This window comes from Scomber scombrus, chromosome 21, assembly GCF_963691925.1.
Source record: "Scomber scombrus chromosome 21, fScoSco1.1, whole genome shotgun sequence".
NCBI classification, from domain to species: domain Eukaryota; kingdom Metazoa; phylum Chordata; class Actinopteri; order Scombriformes; family Scombridae; genus Scomber; species Scomber scombrus.
Window position 1 is genome coordinate 12,840,348 of NC_084990.1, and position 18,720 is coordinate 12,859,067.

Below are 18,720 nucleotides of genomic sequence, written 5' to 3' on the forward strand. Positions count from 1 at the left end.
ACAGATTTCTGTAGCTGTGCCAACTTTTTCAGTATAAACCTCCGTTGCAACCCTGCAGTCACAGATGAGAGGAAGAAGAACAAAAGAAGCACATGTGAACAGGTAATTTTTTAAATTTTTATATAAGGTTAACATTATTTCCAAATTGTTGTGCAGCATTTCAAGATTTCATAAAAATTTGCTACTTTTTAAAAAACTGAATCATGGTAATAATTTCTAATAGAGCCAAATGACAAGAGATTTGTTTTTGGTGCGTACATGGATTAAGAATGTTTTTGAAAGGGTATCTTATAACATGTAAGATTTAGCTTTGTTGCATATACATGAATAAAAAATGTAAATTTACTGCATGCCGATATTGATTACTAGGCATTTTGAGGCAAATTTGAAACAATATAAATACAATTCTTTTGATATCTTTCTTTATTAATACAGTATAACTAATTTACAGGGCTGTGCAGCCTTAGTATGCGTTTTGAGTGCTTTTCAGGTTTTTTCCTGAATTTGAACTAATCAATTATATTTGATCAGCAGATTTGAATTTAGAGGTTTGGAGAATGGCAGGTCAAATCATGTTGACTGTCCTGCTTTTGGGGATAATAAGTGAGTATTCAACTAAACCATATTGAACTAAATTCTTACTAGTTGATTCTTTGAAGTTCACTAACTGACCTTTGTTCATTGATGTTAGCATTGTGAGATTTACGTCCAGTTATATTCATGTGTTTGTTTACACAGGTTTGGTGACTACTCAGCATTCAGGTAAGCTGAAGCTTAGATTTGTTTTTACTTTTAATAGAACATTGACACAAAGTTACAAAAACAGTAGCTCATAGGAGGTATTACTTCAGGATTCAAGTACAACTCCAACCACTGCTGTATGCAGGGGCGGAGGAGGAATAAAAAACCAGGGCATAAAAAAGAGCTAAGAAAAAGAAAAAGCAAACATCATGTTATTCTGCTAAATGCAGCTTCTTTATGTCTTCTGCCCATTGCTTATGTTGTAAAACATTGACTGGTGCTTTCTCTTGATTCAGTGAGCTGTTGTCCTTGATCCACCCTGCCAGGGTGGATCTACTTGACGAGTCACTGCTGTTAAATGCAGAACTATTTAAAGCATTTGGATACTTTCATTTTCACTCTCTGTCACAAACCGGGTGAACCCCATACTTACATATCTGCTCTCCCAACACCTAACCTGTCAGAGCTTAATTGTGAGGCTATCACATGCATTGCACATTAGCACATCACACACCCACTCAATTGCCCTCTGAGTGCAGGTACAGGTCCCTGAGGTGCAGAAGTGCTCGCTTTGGCAAAAGTCTGGTACCTGCAGCGATAGCAGCCCTAAACAGGGTGACTCAATGAAGGAACTATGAGTCTTGTTTCCATGTTGTTGTTAATGCTGTTGTTGTTGTGTGCTGTTGTGTTGTACATCATGTATTTCTATCTGTCATTGTTGTGTGATGATGTTTCAAGAGTAATGTTGATTTTCCCTGTGATGTACAGTGCTGTGAAAGAAAATTCCTCTCAGAGTCTAACAAACTGACTGACTGACTAATATAGTTATCCAGGGACAGAGTGCCAAATTGAGATTAGATTAGATTAGAAAACTTTATTAATCCCCTAGAGGGGAAACTCATTTGCCACCAAGCAGCTCATACATACATACAACCATACGGACAGTACAATCAAGTAAATAAATAAATAAAACACATTAGAAACACGATATACAGCATTTGATCAGAACAACAACTAAAAGCGTTCATTAAAAAATTTGACTGCTGCTGGAACAAAAGACCTTCTAAAACGTTCAGTAGAACACTGAGGCATCACAAGTAGCTCACTGAAGGAGCTTTTTAGGTTGTTAAAGACACTATAAAGACTGGCCTTCAAGGGGTAAAACTGTTTTTAATTTGGACCTTGTTTTTTTTGTGATCAAATGTTTATTTAAAGAATACAAGTTACAACCAAGAAACATGACTCATTAATGACAATAGAGACAGTACAAAAATTGACTGTAACAACTAAATAAAAAAATAATAATAATAGTGATAGTGTAACCTTGCACTTCAATAAGGTGCAAGAAAAACCAAAACAAATGTGCATAAAAATTATATAAAAAAATAAATAAGTAAAAAATAGAAATAAAAAAAAAAAGAAAAAAGGAAAAGGAAAATGGGCACCACCCCCCACCCCAACAGCACACTCACAGTGGTACGCTCTCTAGCACCCTATGGAGTATAGATCTGATGTGACACACACGCACACAACCCATTCAGGAAAAACAAGGTTAGAGTCTCATTGAGCTTATCTTATAAGTTCTTTCAGTGCGTCAGCTGCTGCACGCCAGTTGTTCATGGAAGCCTCACTAGCGCCATTAATTCTCGCAGTTGACAGTTCTAGATAAATTACATCTAGGAAAGTAAGTGCCCAGTGTCTAATGGTGAGAGAATGGGGAGGTTTCCATCTTGAGGCTATCAACTTCTTGGCAGCTGTTAAGCCAGCTAGTACAGTGCGCTTTTTAAGTTTAGTAATATTAACTTGTGACAGATCATTTAGCAAAAGGACAGGTATAGTCACTGGTATGGTCACTGATACTAATTCAGAAAGCTTGGCTGCCACCTAATATCTAATATCTTGAAAGGTGCGCAGCCCAGTGTCACTATATACCTTGTCTAAAGTGTGAATATTACTTTTACACCAGGCAACACAAGAGATCGGTCTCCCTCCGATTAATAGGCCATTGTTGTTAAGGATCGGTGTGAGTGTATGCCACTTACAGGAGATTTTACACTGAAGCTCAGCCGCACGCCATGTCTGAATGAGTTGCGAGACTATTGGACCAAAACGTAATTGGCATTGTTTATTGGATATGTTAGCAAAAAGAACCTCCTGCAAGTTCCAGGGTCTCACACAGTTTTCTTCTAGCCTGCGCCAGGAAACTGAGGCATCAGAGTCACGCCACACAAGTAATGGTCTAAGTACGAATGACCAGAAATAAAACTTAAAGTTTGGTACAGATAAGCCACCACTGGCCACTCCTCTTTGTGTGATGGACAGTTTAAGGCGCGGGCGCTTTCTGTTCCAAATAAATTGAGACACACAAGAATGTATTTTGTTCCAATAATTGACAGGAGGCGAGAGGGGAATCATTGAGCTGATAAAATTAATCCTGGGTAAAATGTTCATTTTGACTATAGAGACACGGGCTCTAAGAGAGTTAGGGAGACTCATCCACCTATCCAAGTCTGCTTTAACTTTATTAAATATTTTTGAGTAGTTGTGCGTTACAATACGGTTCAAGGACGGAAAAATTTGTATTCCAAGGTATTTAAAATCCTGGACAACTGGGATGCCAACTGGAAATTGCAGCCCCTTAGCCGAATCATTAAGGGGGAGTATCGCAGATTTGGTCCAGTTTATCTTAAAACCTGAGAGACAGCTAAAGTCTTCACAAATGGACAGTAAGTTCGGTATAGATTGTAGTGGCTTCTCCATAAAGACCAACACGTCATCAGCATACAATGATACGTGGTGATTTGAATCACGAACTGAAATAGGAGGCACATTGGGGGACTGACGAATCATCTGAGCTAGTTGCTCGAGAGAAAGTGCAAAAAGTGCCGGTGACAGGGGACAGCCCTGTCGGGACAATCTGGTGACAGGGAACAGCGCAGAGGAGAGTAGCCCGGTGAGTACCAGAGCTGAGGGATTTGAATACAGGACCTTTATCATATGAATAAAGTTATTTCCGAAACCCATTTTTCCTAAGACCGCCCACAAAAAGGACCCCTCCAGCCTATCAAAGGCTTTCATAGCGTCAAGGGATAGCACTGCAGCTGGTGCTGTTTTGTCTACTGCTGCATCTACTATATGGAGAAGTCGTCTGACATTGTCTGCAGCTAGCCTAGACTTTATAAATCGAGTCTGGTCACAACTGACTAATGTCGGCATGTGATTCTGAATGCGTCTGGCTAGCACCTTTGCATATATTTTAAGATCTGCGTTTAATAAACTGAGAGGTCTATAACTACTGCAGTCTACAGGGTCCTTATCTTTCTTTAAGAGTAAGGATATTAGAGCTATATTGACATCTCGTGAAAAACTTTCTTTGTCTATAGATGTCATGATCATGTCTAGAAGTAGCGGGCTCAGCATGTCCCAGAATTCCACATATACCTCTGGAGGTATTCCATCAAACCCTGGAGATTTGTTTCTTTGCATGTCAAGAGCTGCTGCCTTAAGTTCTTCCAGTGATACGGGTGCATACAGATGCGTAGAGTCAGCCACTGCCAATTGTGGTAGATCTAGTTGGCCAAGGAAGTTCTGACACTTATCTCTATCCAACTGTGTCTCTGATTGGTATAAATTAGAATAATATGTGCGAAAGGTCTCATTCACCTGCTTAGGATCAGTCAGAAATTGGCCTGTTGTTGACCTGACAGAAGGAATGTCAGCAAAGTATTCGTTGGTCCTTATTTTGGAAGCTAAGAGATGGCTGGGTCTAGACCCCTGAAAATAGTAACGCTGTCTAGTCCTATGTATCAGGAATTCTGACTGTTGTTTTAAAATATTATTAATTTCCTTTTTAATGATTTCCCGTTGTAATTCAACCTGTTGGGAATAGTTATTTTGTAAAGTCAATTCTATTCTAGCCAAGTCAGCTTCCAAAGCTTGTAATTTGGCTGTTCTATCCTTACGCAGATTTGAGGCAAAACGGATGGCGTTACTTCGTATAAACCCTTTGACTGCATCCCATAAAATCCTGGGGTCATTGACTGAGCCTAAATTAAAGTCCAAAAATTCCTTTAGATGGGACAAAAACTGAGATTTATAATCATCATGTTTTAACAAAGTGGTATTAAAGCGCCACCTAGCACGTTTGGATAAGCAGCCCAAGGTTGCACAGCAAAATACTCCTTTGTGGTCTGATAATGCAATAGGTAGTAAGGCAGCATCATTTATTTTTTGAAAAAGTTGTGGTGAAGTGAAAAGAAAATCTATCCGTGAAAATGATTTATGTCTGGCTGAAAAAAAGAGTAATCTTTCATGGTTGGATTGAAGGAACGCCATACATCTATCAGGCCAAGGGTCTTGGCCCATGACTGTAAAGCTGCAGTTGCTAGCTGTTGATCTTTGGAGGCGCTTAAGCTAGATCGATCATCTGTATGCCACACCGCATTCATATCTGCCCCCACAATGAGAGAATATTCAGGTAGTTCTAACAACTTCTGTGTAAGCATGTCATAGAAAGTCTTGTCAAATTTGTCTGGAGCGTAAGCAGAAATAACAGCTACCATCCTCCCATACAATTCCACCTTGGCTACTGCTATCCTTCCTGCGGTGTCCGCCCATACATCCAACACCTTAATTTGGACCTTGTTCTCTTTTCAATAATGACTTCAAGTGAGTCTGGGTTAATGCCGATCACAGAGCCAGCATTTTTGATCAGCTTGTTGATTCGTTTTTTGTCCTCAACACAGATGTAAAAGGTTCTTGCTAATGTTAAAAGATCTGAGTTTCCTCTTACTTTAGGTATTTGTTAGGCAAGCCACAAACCACACTAGTATGATGGCAATCAGAGAAATATAAAATAATCCTTTATTAGTACCCTGATGAGGAAATTTACAAAAAAAGTGGATGGTTTGTTTGTTAACAGCCATGAGTGTCTTGTAAATTAATGTAAATTAAAATTAAAATTAATTGTGCCTTTCATTTTTTTAATATGGTAAATACAAATTTCACATGACCTACGCAAATGTGGACAGTAACCGAGTATAATTACTGTAAATGACAGCACACAACCTAATATATTGTACATGAGTTCTGTTAAAATAGCATGATTCCTTTGTATACAATTTATATCCAGCGCCAATGTTGAGTGCCAGTTCAACTTATAATGTTTTGACTTTGACACCAGAGGCAAGGGTTTCCTTTGGTTTAAGCATAATAGTTGGCTTTTGACTTTTTTAATACTTGAAGAGTAGCTCAATACCAGGCTGAAAAGCAGTGTTTCACAGCCTTTCCTTGAAAGTTTCAAGTCTGATGCACCTTTGATGAGTTCATAAGTATACTCTGGTGCCTGGTGTACTGACTCACCATAGAGTGCACTTCATCATCACTGCAGCAGGTGAAAAGTAAAACCACTGGAGGTCAGCCAAAACATGATTTTCAGCTGGTGTTAAATTGCTCTTTAACATTCTGGTTGACAAGTGTGTTGAATTGCTAGAGTCCAAGACATGCTCTGCACTCTGTACTTTAAATGAAACAAATAACGCAAAAAAGCATATTTGAGTTTTTTTTTTAGATCAGATATGCCTAACACTGTTAGCAGGATACTGTAAAAGGTCAACATGGATGTTCATTTTATTTTTTAAGTTTTAATGTGATGTCTTTTGTTCTTTTTAGGACCGCTCTACCCAATTAATGGAACAAACAGCTCTCGAGAACTTGATGGAAGTTCTCCTGAAATTGCCCTGCAACAACCTTTTCTTTATTTCGGACACTTGTATAATCAGATTTATGTATGTAATAAATATTTTGGCAATATAAAACATCAATTTTTGTAGGTTTGCAACAATTCTTGTATATTTTGTGAAAGGATGACATTTTCATCCACTATAACTTTCAAAACAAGAAGTGTATTTTGCATATGCAAAAACAAACAACATAAATAAAAAAAAATAGCAGAATATTTTGTGAAACTAAAAATACTTCACATTAAACTTCAAAATGTTCTCAGTATTGGAGTTAGTTGTAATCAATATATTGTCTGTCTGAGACTGTAGTCGATACCTACTAATTCCTTGCTAGTAAGAACTGATTTATGTGTTTACAGGTCAACCACAATGGATACTTGACCTTTAACGGATCATGGTATTCTTGGATACCTCAGAGGTTCCCAGCACATGGAGCAAGCGATATCATAGCACCATTCTGGACAGATTTAGACCACAGAGAAAATGGTCAGGTTTACTACAACCAATACACCAGTGGCAGAATTCTCCAACAAGCTACACAAGACATTAATAGGTATTTCCCAGGGTTGAACTTCCATGCCAACTGGGTCTTTGTTGCAACATGGTACGAGGTGGCGTACTATCCAACAACTGGAACAGTAAGTGAACTTGCTCTACATGGTGAAATACATTCATTGTTTTATCTACAATGTTATTATTATGTTCTACTATTAAACTGTATTTACTATGAAAACCATGAGTAATGTTTTTCAGCAAACAACTGTCCAAGCAGTCTTGATCTCTGGCGGCCGTTATTCATTTGTTTTGATGAACTATGGGATAATAGCCTTAACCAATCACATTGTGCAGGTCAGAACCACAATAATGATATGCATTGCTGTATAAAATAAGTCCTTTTAAGTTGCCATGACAGTAAAGTACAAATTCAAAACATAAACATTTGTTTTATCTATGTTACATGCATTTCCAGGCTGGATATGACACAGTAAACTCCACCCACCATTTTACCATCCCTGGATCATTCTCTAACAATGCAACAGGAGGTAACTCAATTTTCCGCCTGAGCAGCAACGTCAATGTACCCGGTCGCTGGGCCTTCCGGATAGACAGTGGATCAAGAGGCTGCACATTTAATGGTACGGTAAAACCAAAGGACACTGACAGATCACTTTAGGTACTTCATCTACAGCAACTCCATCCATCCATCTATCAATCCACCCATTTTCAGGCTGAGCAATGAAATCCAGACAACACTCCCAGCAACGCTCATCAGCTCCTCCTGGGGGATGCCAAGGCATTCCCTGGCCAGGAGAGATATGTAATCCCTCCAGTGTGTTCTGGGTCTCCTCCCAGTCCGACATGCCTGGAACACCTCTAAAGGGAGGTGTCCAGGATGATCCTGACCTCAGCTGGCTCCTTTCGATGCGAAGGAGCAGCTCTACTCCTGGCCTCTCCCGGATGTCTGAACTCCTGACCCTATTTCTAAGGCTGAGCCCATACACTCTCTGGAGGAAACTCATTTCAGCCTCTTGTATCTGCCTGTATCTATCCATAAGTGAGGGTTTGGACATAGACTGACTGGTAAATTGAGAGCTTCGCATTTGGGCTCAGCTCTTTCTTTACCAAGACGGTCCAGTGCAACACCCGCATCACTGCAGATGCTGCACCAATCCGCTGTCCATCTCACGCTCCATCTTACCCCAACTCGTGAATAAGACCCCGAGATACTTTAACTCCTCCGCTTGGAGCAGCAACTCCCTCCAAACTCTGAGGGGGTGATCCACCCTTTCCTAGAAGAGCACCATGGCCTCTCTTTTGGAAGTGCTGACTTTCATCCTGAGCTCCGCTACACATTCGGATGCAAACCGTCCCAGTGCGCGTTGGACATCATGGCGTGTTGAAGCAGCAACTCCACTCAATCTGTGCTTGTCGTTGAAATAATGAATAATGTTTTAAAGTAGTTCTCAAAAGTCAAGACACTGACCATGAGAATGACCAAGCAATGTCCCAGAATCATTCTTACCTCCTCTCTTTGAAGGCAATGAAGGCAAAAATGCCTGAAAAATCAAAAATTCAAATGGTTTATATTGTAATGGTGTTTACATGTTAAAGTCAATGCTTGACTGGCTTTTTTCCTCTCTTCTCTTCAAAGGTGAACCTGTGCAGCTCGGTGACTCATTCTGGAGCGATAATACCTGTGCACAGAGGTGTGCCTGCACCTCAACAGGACTGCAGTGCCACAACCAACCCTGCTCCTTTTCCCAAATATGCCGTCGTGATGCCTTCCAGTTTTCGTGCCAGACAGTGCAAAGGAGCACCTGCACCATTAGTGGTGATCCACACTACTATACCTTTGATAACACAGTGTTTCACTTCCAGGGCACCTGCACTTACGTTCTCTCTGAGCAATGTGGTCGTGGGCTGCCCTACTATAGAGTAGAGGGCAAAAACGAGCACCGGGGCAGCACTCGAGTTTCTTGGACTCGACTGGTCAAAGTGTTTGTCTATAATGAAACTATTGAGCTGGTCAAAGGACGTCGTAGTGAGGCTAAGGTTAGTATTTGGGACTGCATTGGTGTGCACTTACTGTAATATTTTTAGCTTGTTCATAGTTTTATAACTGCCTTTGCTTGCTGTTGTGATTGCAGGTTAATGGAAACTTTGCAGCCACTCCATTCTACCTCAACAACGGAACTGTCCAGGTGTATGAGTCAGGTTTTTCTGTCATCGTCAGTACTGACTTTGGTTTGGAGGTATCTTATGACACAGATCATTATGTCAGAATCAGTGTACCCTACACTTACCAGAATGCAACATGTGGCCTGTGTGGAAACTTTAACAATGATCCTGGGGATGACTTGCGAACCCGCCAAGGTGAGGTTGTGAGCTCTGATGTGGTTTTTGCCAACAGTTGGCAAGCAACAGGGGACGATGAGCCTGGTTGTGAGACGCAATGTGCAGGTCTTGATTGTGCTTCCTGCACTGAGGATCAGAAAGCTTTATACAGCAATTCTGCCCATTGTGGTATCCTTGAGAGCAGTTCTGGACCCTTTGCTGCTTGCCATCAACAGCTTCCCCCACAGACCTTTGTGCCGAGTTGTGTGTACGATCTGTGTATAGGAGGAGGGTACCAGCCTATTCTGTGCCAAGCACTAAATGTGTATGCAAGTCAGTGCCAACTGAATGGTATACAGCTCCCAAGCTGGAGGAGACAAGACTTCTGTGGTATGTCTATAATATTACACGACACTATTTAAAAATCTTCTTTGAGTAAACTGTCCATGATGTCAACATTAATGTTTTTTCCAGAAATCCCCTGCCCATCCAACAGCCATTTCGAATCCCAAGGCACGGGATGTCCTGCTACCTGTGTCAATCCCAATTCTACCTACAACTGTCCTCTACCTGCCCAGGAGAGCTGCATCTGTGATTCAGGCTTCGTCCTCAGTGGTGGGGTCTGTGTCCCTCAAGCTGAATGTGGCTGTAGCTTTGAGGGCAGCTACTACCGCTCTGGAGAAACTGTTATACTAGATCAGGACTGTGGGAGACGTTGCAACTGCAGTTATGGCTTCATGACCTGCCACTCCCATGATTGTGGCCCATTTGAATCATGCAGTGTGGAGGATGGAGAAAGAGGATGCAGACCTAAGAGCTATGGAACATGCTGGATAAGGGGCCCAGGTTCATATCATACATTTGATGGTCTGACATACCACTATCCTGGGGCATGTCGATTGACTCTTGCCAGAGTGATGGGATGGTCTAATCATCCCCATTTTGTAGTAACAGCAGAAAAAGTGCCCAGAGGCCAGCAGGGCTTTGCCAGGGTCCTGAAATTTGAGGCAGAGGGCACACATGTGTCCATTGAGATGGCAACAAGCAGCAGAGTTCAGGTAAGGTATTGATATACTGTATTTCAAGAATTGATAAAGACAAATTCAATGACATTTATAACACCAGACAAATATAATAATTAAAAAGTATATTATTAATTCTTCCTTGCATGCTTCTTTGTTGTAATCCTGTTTTGAATAACAATTCATTACAAAATATCAAAATACTTGTTGTTTAAATTACCTTTTAGGTTGATGGTCAGATCATCATACTACCATTCAGCTCAGCGTCCAACAGAATCCGTATCCACCACAGCAGCATTCACAGTATCATCCTTCACACCTCCTTTGGTGTAACTGTGCAGACAGTCTGGCCTCACTTTGTGCGAGTCACTGCACCTGGAATCTACAATGGTTCACTTGGTGGACTCTGTGGTGATTACAATGGTCACCCACAGGATGACTTCCGCACACCCAATGGCATCTTGGTCAACAGCTCTCAGGTCTTTGGGGACAGTTGGCGAGATGGCTCCCTCGCTGCGCATTGTGTGGAAAGTGTAAATCGTAACTCTACAACAAATAACAACTCCAGTGAGTACTGTGGTACTCTTGTCTCACCGCATGGGCCATTTGCCCAATGTCAGGCCACAGTGGACCCATGGCAGCATGTTGAAGCATGTGGGGCAATCTCCAGGGCCTCTAGAGATCCAGCAACAGCGCAATGTGAGGTTCTACGTGATTATGCACTAAGGTGCCAGCAGAACGGCATTTCCCTAGGACACTGGAGGAATGCAACTGGGTGTGGTAAGCACTTTCCACTTTTGATTTACGTTTGGAATTAATATATAAAATATCTAATGACCTTTGTGAATCAATCTTCTTGTCATTCTCCAGAGCAAACCTGCCCACTAAACAGCCATTATGAACTCTGTGGAACAACTTGTCCCTCTGCCTGTCCCAGCCTTTCCTTCCCCTATTCCTGTGACACCGTGTGCCAGGAGGGTTGTCAGTGTGATGATGGTTTTGTCCTCAATGGTAACCAGTGCGTTCGACCAACAAACTGTGGATGCCATCACCAAGGACGCTATCGGGAAGGTGGTGAACAGTTCTGGGATGGTGAGGAATGTCGGAATTTGTGTAAGTGTAATGGCACAACTGGAGCAGTCCACTGTATCCCAAACACCTGTAGTCCCCAGGAGTCCTGCCGTGTGGTGGAGGGTGAGTTTGGCTGCCATCCAAACCCTCATGGCACCTGCTCTGCATCTGGGGACCCCCACTATCTCACGTTTGATGGCAAGGCCTATGACTTCCAGGGAACCTGCCGCTATGTTCTGGCAACCCTGTGCAACACCACTGATGGGCTCCGACAATTTTCTGTGGAAGCTAAGAATGAGCCGTGGAGTGGGTTGCCAGTTTCAATCACAGCTGAAGTTTATGTGAATGTGTGGGGCTATCGAGTGCATATTTCCAGGGAGGGAAATGGTTTAGTTCAAGTAAGTTGTTAAAAGATATTCCTTATCAGATGATTGCTACACATTATTTAAATTCTGATTTAATCTAATTGGAAACAAATATTGACAACCATACCCATTGCTCTTATTAAATAAATAATATAGGGGCGTTTTCACAACAACAGCATTTATTTTGTTTTAATTGAACCATAGTTCATTTGGCCCCTTGTTTTCCGTACGTTTGCGTCGGTCAGAATGCAACTATCGCATTCAGGTTTTTCATCAAATTATTCGGTCCAAGACCACCAAAAAGAGGTGGTCTCGATCCGCGTCATCTGCTGAACTCTGGTGCAGTTCCGGTGGTAAGGAAGCAACCTGAAACAATTAGGTCTAAATTAATCTAGTGATAATGAATTATGGGTATGGGGGGCACTGAATTGTGGACAAAATTATATATTTCATTTCATATATTTTACATTTCCTTTATATATTTATTCCTGAAGTGACGTGCAATGCATCTTTGGTGGAGGTGGGAAGTAACTAAGTATTTGTACTTCATTATTGTACTTAAGTAGATTTTTCAGGTATCTGTACTTTACTTGAGCATTTATTTTTCTGACGACTTTTTGCTTTTACTCCCTACATTTGAACACAAATACCTGTAATTTCTACCCCTTACATTGTCAAAACAGGCTTGTTGCTTGTGTCAACCTTGGTAACATTATAAAAAGAAGACATGTTGATCATATCAAAATTCTCCACTGACAAAGTGGAGCTGTGGAGTGTGTGCATACCAATAATATGTGCAGACAGTACAGGAATATGACAGCAGCAGTAAGACTCCTACTATACCAACACATGCTGTGCACTGTGCAAAGTTTACAGAGGTCTATTACAACAGCAATCTGTGACAGTGAGTAAGTCATTGAGGAACGATTAATGCGATTTAAAAAAATGAGCGCGTTATGCTCAGCTCTTTATCACATTGCGATAAACGTGTTAACCCTGACAGCTCTAATATTGATATCATATATATTATATATTTATATATATGTTCTGTCTGAAATTTGGCTTGCAGCAAAGCTAGACTGTGTCCAGTGTTTTTTTTCCTGTGCAGGTTGTTAACAAAAGAGGAAAACTATCCTATTTTGTGTGCATAGAACTTTTTTTGTTTAGAGGTAAAAATTCTGAAAACGCCCTAAGAACTGTTTTTGTTTTTGCTTAAGAAGAAGCTGTCAGAAATGTGTAAAAAGAAAACCTGATCTTTCTTCCAATTTCTCTTTTAGGTGAATGGAGTGACAAGAAATTTACCTATTCTCTTGAGCAGAGGTCAGGTGTCTATCTATGCAAGTGGACCTCGTGTATTTGTCAGTGCCGACTTTGGCTTGAGTGTCACCTATGATGGATACAGTACGGTGTTAATCTCTGTACCTTCAAATTACAGGTATCCATTGACTGGAATGCTTTGACCTCCTTAAAGAAGTTCAATTATTATTCAAGTGTATTTAAGATATTTAATAACCATCCATCATTTGATTCATGACAGTGAATGTATTTACATGTTTTCATCAATACAGTGGAAAAACGTGTGGACTTTGTGGGAACTTCAACGGAAATCCAAATGATGACTTCCACACCCCGTCTGGAATGATGGTCACCTCCCCATCTCAGTTTGGGACATCCTGGAAAGTGGTGGGCAACTTCACTTGCAGTGATGGCTGTGGCTCCTCCTGTCCACAATGTACCAATGATCTTCCTGCTAGAGCTCAGTGTGAGGTGATTCAAGCAGCCCAAGGACCCTTAAGCTTCTGCCATGAGCAGGTGGACCCAAGACCATTTTTCAGTGACTGTGTGTTTGATGTGTGTGTGTCGCGAAATGAGGGCCAAGATCTTCTGTGCAGGGCCATTCAGGCATATGTCAGTGCCTGTCAGTCTGCTAATGTTCGAATCTACCCTTGGAGACAGAACACCACCTGCAGTATGTCAACCAATCATTGCGTGTATTGACCTATTGCATCTATGTAAAACGTAGGTAATCGACACGTGCTGTTAACCACCATTTGTTTCCTGAATTATTTAGGACTGGACTGTCCAGCTAACAGCCATTATGAGCTGTGTGGTACTGACTGTGGACAAGCTTGTGCCAGTGTTACCGATGCCACCTGCGAGCAGGTTTGCTCTGAGGGATGTTTCTGTGGTGAGGGCTTCGTCAGAAGTGGGACACATTGCGTCCCTGTGGAACGCTGTGGCTGCCAATATGATGGCTTCTACTATGAAGTAAGTCACATTCCTGAAAATATACACGTTCTTGGGACTGATCTTCTTATTCACGATGTAACCATTTAAAGAGCTTAGTATTATTGTATTGTTTGAGTTTGAGATTTAAATCTTCGTGGCAGGCTAACAAAAGTCTGTAGCAAATCACCCTTTGCTCTAATACGTCATCTGACAGGCAAGTTTTGCTTTCTGTTTTTGAACATATCACAAACAATTATTAATATATAGTAATTAGGGGGCTCTACCTCATGATAGATATCAAAACCTTAATGCTTCCTTCACTATTCTGCTGCGAGTCATGAAAGAACATTCAACTAAATTCACTAACACTATAGGGTTACCCTTGCCATTATAAGACTTAGGTGCAGCGCCAAAGCTTCTTTGTGCTTTGGATCCAGTTCTCACATTTCAAGAACGTGGGATATTTTTAAGGTTGTTTTTTTTTATCAGTACCAAGGCGTGAGATTAACAGAGGGGACAATCTTGTTCTCTGTCACACTTCAACATATACACAGCCCACAATTTATACAATATACCATGTGTTGTACAATGTGTTACAATATGGCATATATGTTTGATACAGTATATTTCATAATTCCTTTCCCCTTTTCATTCAGCAGCATTTTTTAAAAATCTTGTTAATGTCACACATGCTCAATTTTATGATTTTTCATACTTCTCTTTTTCTCACATGCTACAGGCTGGTGAATCATTCTGGACAGAAGGTTGCTCCCAGCGATGTGAATGTCATGCTCCCAATGACCTGCACTGTTCTGCTGCATCTTGCACCCCTGCACAAGAGTGCACCATCAAAAAAGGCCAGCTGGGTTGTTTCAATGCAATAACTACTTGCACTGTGTGGGGTGATCCACACTACATCACCTTCGATGGGGCACTGGCTCATTTCCAGGGCACGTGCTCTTACATCATCACTGAGAGTGTGAGCCACAGCACCAATGAAACAGAGTTTCAGGTAGTAGCCACAAATAATCACCGTGGCAACAACCATGTGTCATTTGTGTCAGCAGTGGATATATACCTCTCAAATCACCCAGAGATTGCATATGTCAGAATTGGGCCCAACAAAAGAGTAAAGGTACTGTACATTATTTGAACTTTGTTTTATACAGCTTTCGATGTGAATATATTAGGTGTAAACATGACTAACAACAAGTACCTCCCTCTTCTCGATTTCTCCTTAATCTTTCATCCTCACAGGTAAATGATGCTGAAGTGTCTCTTCCAACCACAGCAGGGACCTTAGCTCGGGTTCTAAGGCAGGGAAGCTATGTAGTAGTTGATGCTGGTGACCTGATAGTCCAGTTTGACGGCCGGAGTACTTTACTGGTCAGAATCGGTCAAAACCGTGAAAATAGAGTCACTGGGATGTGTGGCAACTTCAACAGTGATCGTGCAGATGACAAAGTCTTGCCTAATGGTATATTGGCACAAAATGACAATGAGTTTGGACACAGCTGGAAGGCAAACACAAGTCAACCAAGGTAAGTTGTTGTAACACACAAAGTGGCATCAAAATATTGTCATTTGAAAACCTTTCACTACATGAATAATAGTTTTTTTACTACACAAATTTTGCATGCCATGCCTTGTACTTCATTCCAAGTCATATATAATGTCTTTTCTAGTTGTGGATCCACAGATGATCGGAGCGGTGACGGATTGAACGATTGTCCCTTCAGGGAGCAATACTCTGAACTCTGTAGTGTCATCACCAACTCTAGTGGTCCGTTCAGTGCCTGTCACCTTCACTCAGACCCCCAGCCATTTTTCAGTTCCTGTGTCTATGATCTCTGCCTCTACACTCCAGCCAATGGCATGCTGTGCTCTGCTGTCTCAGCTTATGAAAGAACCTGCTCTGTCTTGGGTTTGAACATCCCTGAGTGGCGCTCTGCTTTGCTGTGTGGTATGTTGTGATAGCTATATAATATATATAATGCATATCATCTTTCATTTTATTTGATTTTCATCACTCTTTGTCTTATTCTCTCCCCACTATTTCACCAGCTGAGTCAGACCCCTGTGAACATCTGGACTGCACAGAGTATGAGTGGTGTGGTGAGAAGGATGGTGTGTACGGATGCTTCTGTGATGAGCACCATCATCGGTCCAACAATGAAAGCTATGGTGATTGCAGTTATTTTTAATGCATTGTTTTGTTTTTCAGATCTCAGTCTAATAACAATGCAGCGTGTGAGCCATGATGAAAAAGTCAAGAGTTTTGAAGAGATAATAGATCAGACTTTTTGCCAGATTACAGTATTTCATCAAAATATTTTTTATTATGACTAACTACCAAGCATCAACAATCACAGTTGTCAGCCTGTGATTTGGTCTACTCTACCACAAGTTAATAACTGTGAATAAAAACTTAAAAAGTCACTTACAACGCATGATTGTTTGCAATAACAAGCTTAAACATATAATGTTGTCACGTGTTCTTTTCTATCTCTCTCCTATAGACTCATCCATCACTTGTATCAGTAGTTCAGGTACCATGTCCCTGTCCCGCTGCCAGCTGTTTGAAGCTGGTTTCCAGCCCAGTGCCCTACACCTCCGAGAGGACTCCTGCAATGGGACTGTCCAGGATGGACGACTGGTGTTCCATTTTAACAATGATGACCAGCTGTGTGGGACAATACTGAGGGTACCGGCCATACATTTTATAGAAACAATTTAAAGAGAAATTTAGATGTAATCTAAAGCACAGCTTCATATGGAACAGCTTAAAGCACATTGCATCTGAAATCAATCTTTATTGTCTTAATGTAAATCTTTTCAGTAAGACGTATTAAGTCTACAATACAATTAACTTATATCACTTTGTTGTTTAAATTTAAGAGCAATGGAACCCATTTCATCTATGAGAACACCGTCCAGGGTGATGTGGACCCTCATGAAGGTCTGATCAGCCGCCAGAGGAACTTGCCCTTCTGTTGTGTATACCCTCTGACTGATACTCTGTCTATGACTGTGGGCATCAACCCTGTGGAGAGGTGACAGTCACAACTAAATTTCCTCTGATTCCCGTTGCTAGCTATATTAAAATTGATGTTGTTTTTTTGTTTTTTTTACAAGAACACTGGGATAACAGCAGTGACAAAAACTGATGGGAATAGATACCCTTTGTTATCAATTTGGTGTAATTGTCCACTACTCACATTCAGCACTTTCACTAATTAACCTGTAATAAAAAAGGGCAGTCTGTCCCTTATAACGTAATTAAAGAGTAAACGTCACATTATTTGTTGTTTCTCTGTAGCATTGTGCGGAAGAAGCTTCCATCTGGCCATGGACAGTATCATATGAGAATGATCCCCTATCAGGATGCAGGCTTCCGCTTCCCCCTCACCAGTAACCGTAACATAGTAGTGGAAGTAGACCAGAGGTTGTACATCGAGGTGCGGACAGAGGGAGTTGACCAACGGCAGGTCTCCACCACTTTGGACTCTTGTTGGGCCTCGCCTGTCAACAGCGCTAGCTATCCTCGCCGATGGGATCTCATCACTGCAGAGTAAAGGCTCTATTGCAATTTCACCCTGTCTCCACACACTGGTTTCTGTGCTTGTTTACCAAGTCTGAAAAATGAATATATCTCTCTTCATTTGCTCTACCCATTGTCTTTTTTACAACCCAACTTTCTTGCTTTAATTCATCATTTCGCCTGCTTACATTGTAACTTCTACCATCTTCCCTGTCCCCCAGGTGTCCTAATCCAGCAGATGGCACAGTAGAGCTGACTCAGAATGGCGTGTCCACTGCGGCACGTTTCTCTTTCAGGATGTTCACCTTCACCAACTTTTCATCCATCTACCTGCACTGCCAGGTCCACCTGTGTCTTTTGAGCCACAACAACTGCACAACTGTAAGTACCACGCCATGTGTGTTTACCGTGAGATTAGATGGATTATGAACATGTGCAATATTCTGGTTAAAAGCATCTGCAAAAGCCTCTAATGTTGTTTTCCTGCAGCATTGCTACCCGGGTTACCACAGGAGAGTTCAGAGGGATGTATCCTATCATGACACTGCATCCATCTCACTGGGTCCACTCGAGCTGACACCAAATAGCAGAGGTAAAGTTACCTTATGCTTTTATAACTTAAGCATGCTTGTATGACATCTCTATTCACATATTTTATTTAAACTTTGGTTCTTCTCTTGCAGATGAGTAGTGCCTCAGGCAAGTTAACTTCCCTGGTGATCCTGATTGTCAGTCTGCTGACTGCCAAAACTCTAATCTAGGGAAATCAAAGATGATACAACATAAAAGTATGCATACATACCCCACTACACCACTAGAGTGCTTTTGTCAGTGGGCAGTAGCTAAATTGTTGGTTTATTGATTTAAGAACTGTATGTTACTTTCCATTCTTAAAACAATGAAAGCTCAATATCTGAACAGGTTTCATTTACACTAACTAATTTGGAACTGTAAATATGATCGAATACTGTAACAACACACAACATGAATTTAATTTTTGGTTTGGTTTCTTTGACAGTCTTTTTCCTTGAACTGTGTTTTCTACTTATGTACTTGCCCTTGTAATCAGGGGGAAATTATATGTAATTTTGCTTCACATCAGTAGGGGAGAGTAATGTGCAGCATACTGCAGTTGCAACCACTTCCTGTATTCAGTCTGTATCATGCGTATCAAT

At 41.1% G+C, this 18,720-nt stretch overlaps 1 protein-coding gene across 1 annotated transcript; it reads left to right on the top strand.

The window, feature by feature from the left end:
- The first annotated feature begins 557 nt into the window (after positions 1-557).
- LOC134003881 (alpha-tectorin-like) lies at positions 558-18,306 on the top strand. The gene is made up of 24 exons (XM_062443230.1): positions 558-603; positions 739-762; positions 6,412-6,527; positions 6,842-7,120; positions 7,236-7,331; positions 7,453-7,618; positions 8,635-9,035; positions 9,131-9,707; positions 9,792-10,375; positions 10,567-11,119; positions 11,210-11,808; positions 13,053-13,210; positions 13,344-13,744; positions 13,847-14,043; positions 14,744-15,139; positions 15,262-15,545; positions 15,690-15,967; positions 16,069-16,188; positions 16,524-16,708; positions 16,903-17,057; positions 17,324-17,575; positions 17,767-17,926; positions 18,035-18,138; positions 18,219-18,306. The coding sequence occupies exons 1-24, from the start codon at positions 558-560 to the stop codon at positions 18,304-18,306; spliced, it is 6,219 nt and encodes a 2,072-aa protein (XP_062299214.1).
- The last annotated feature ends 414 nt before the right edge of the window (positions 18,307-18,720 follow it).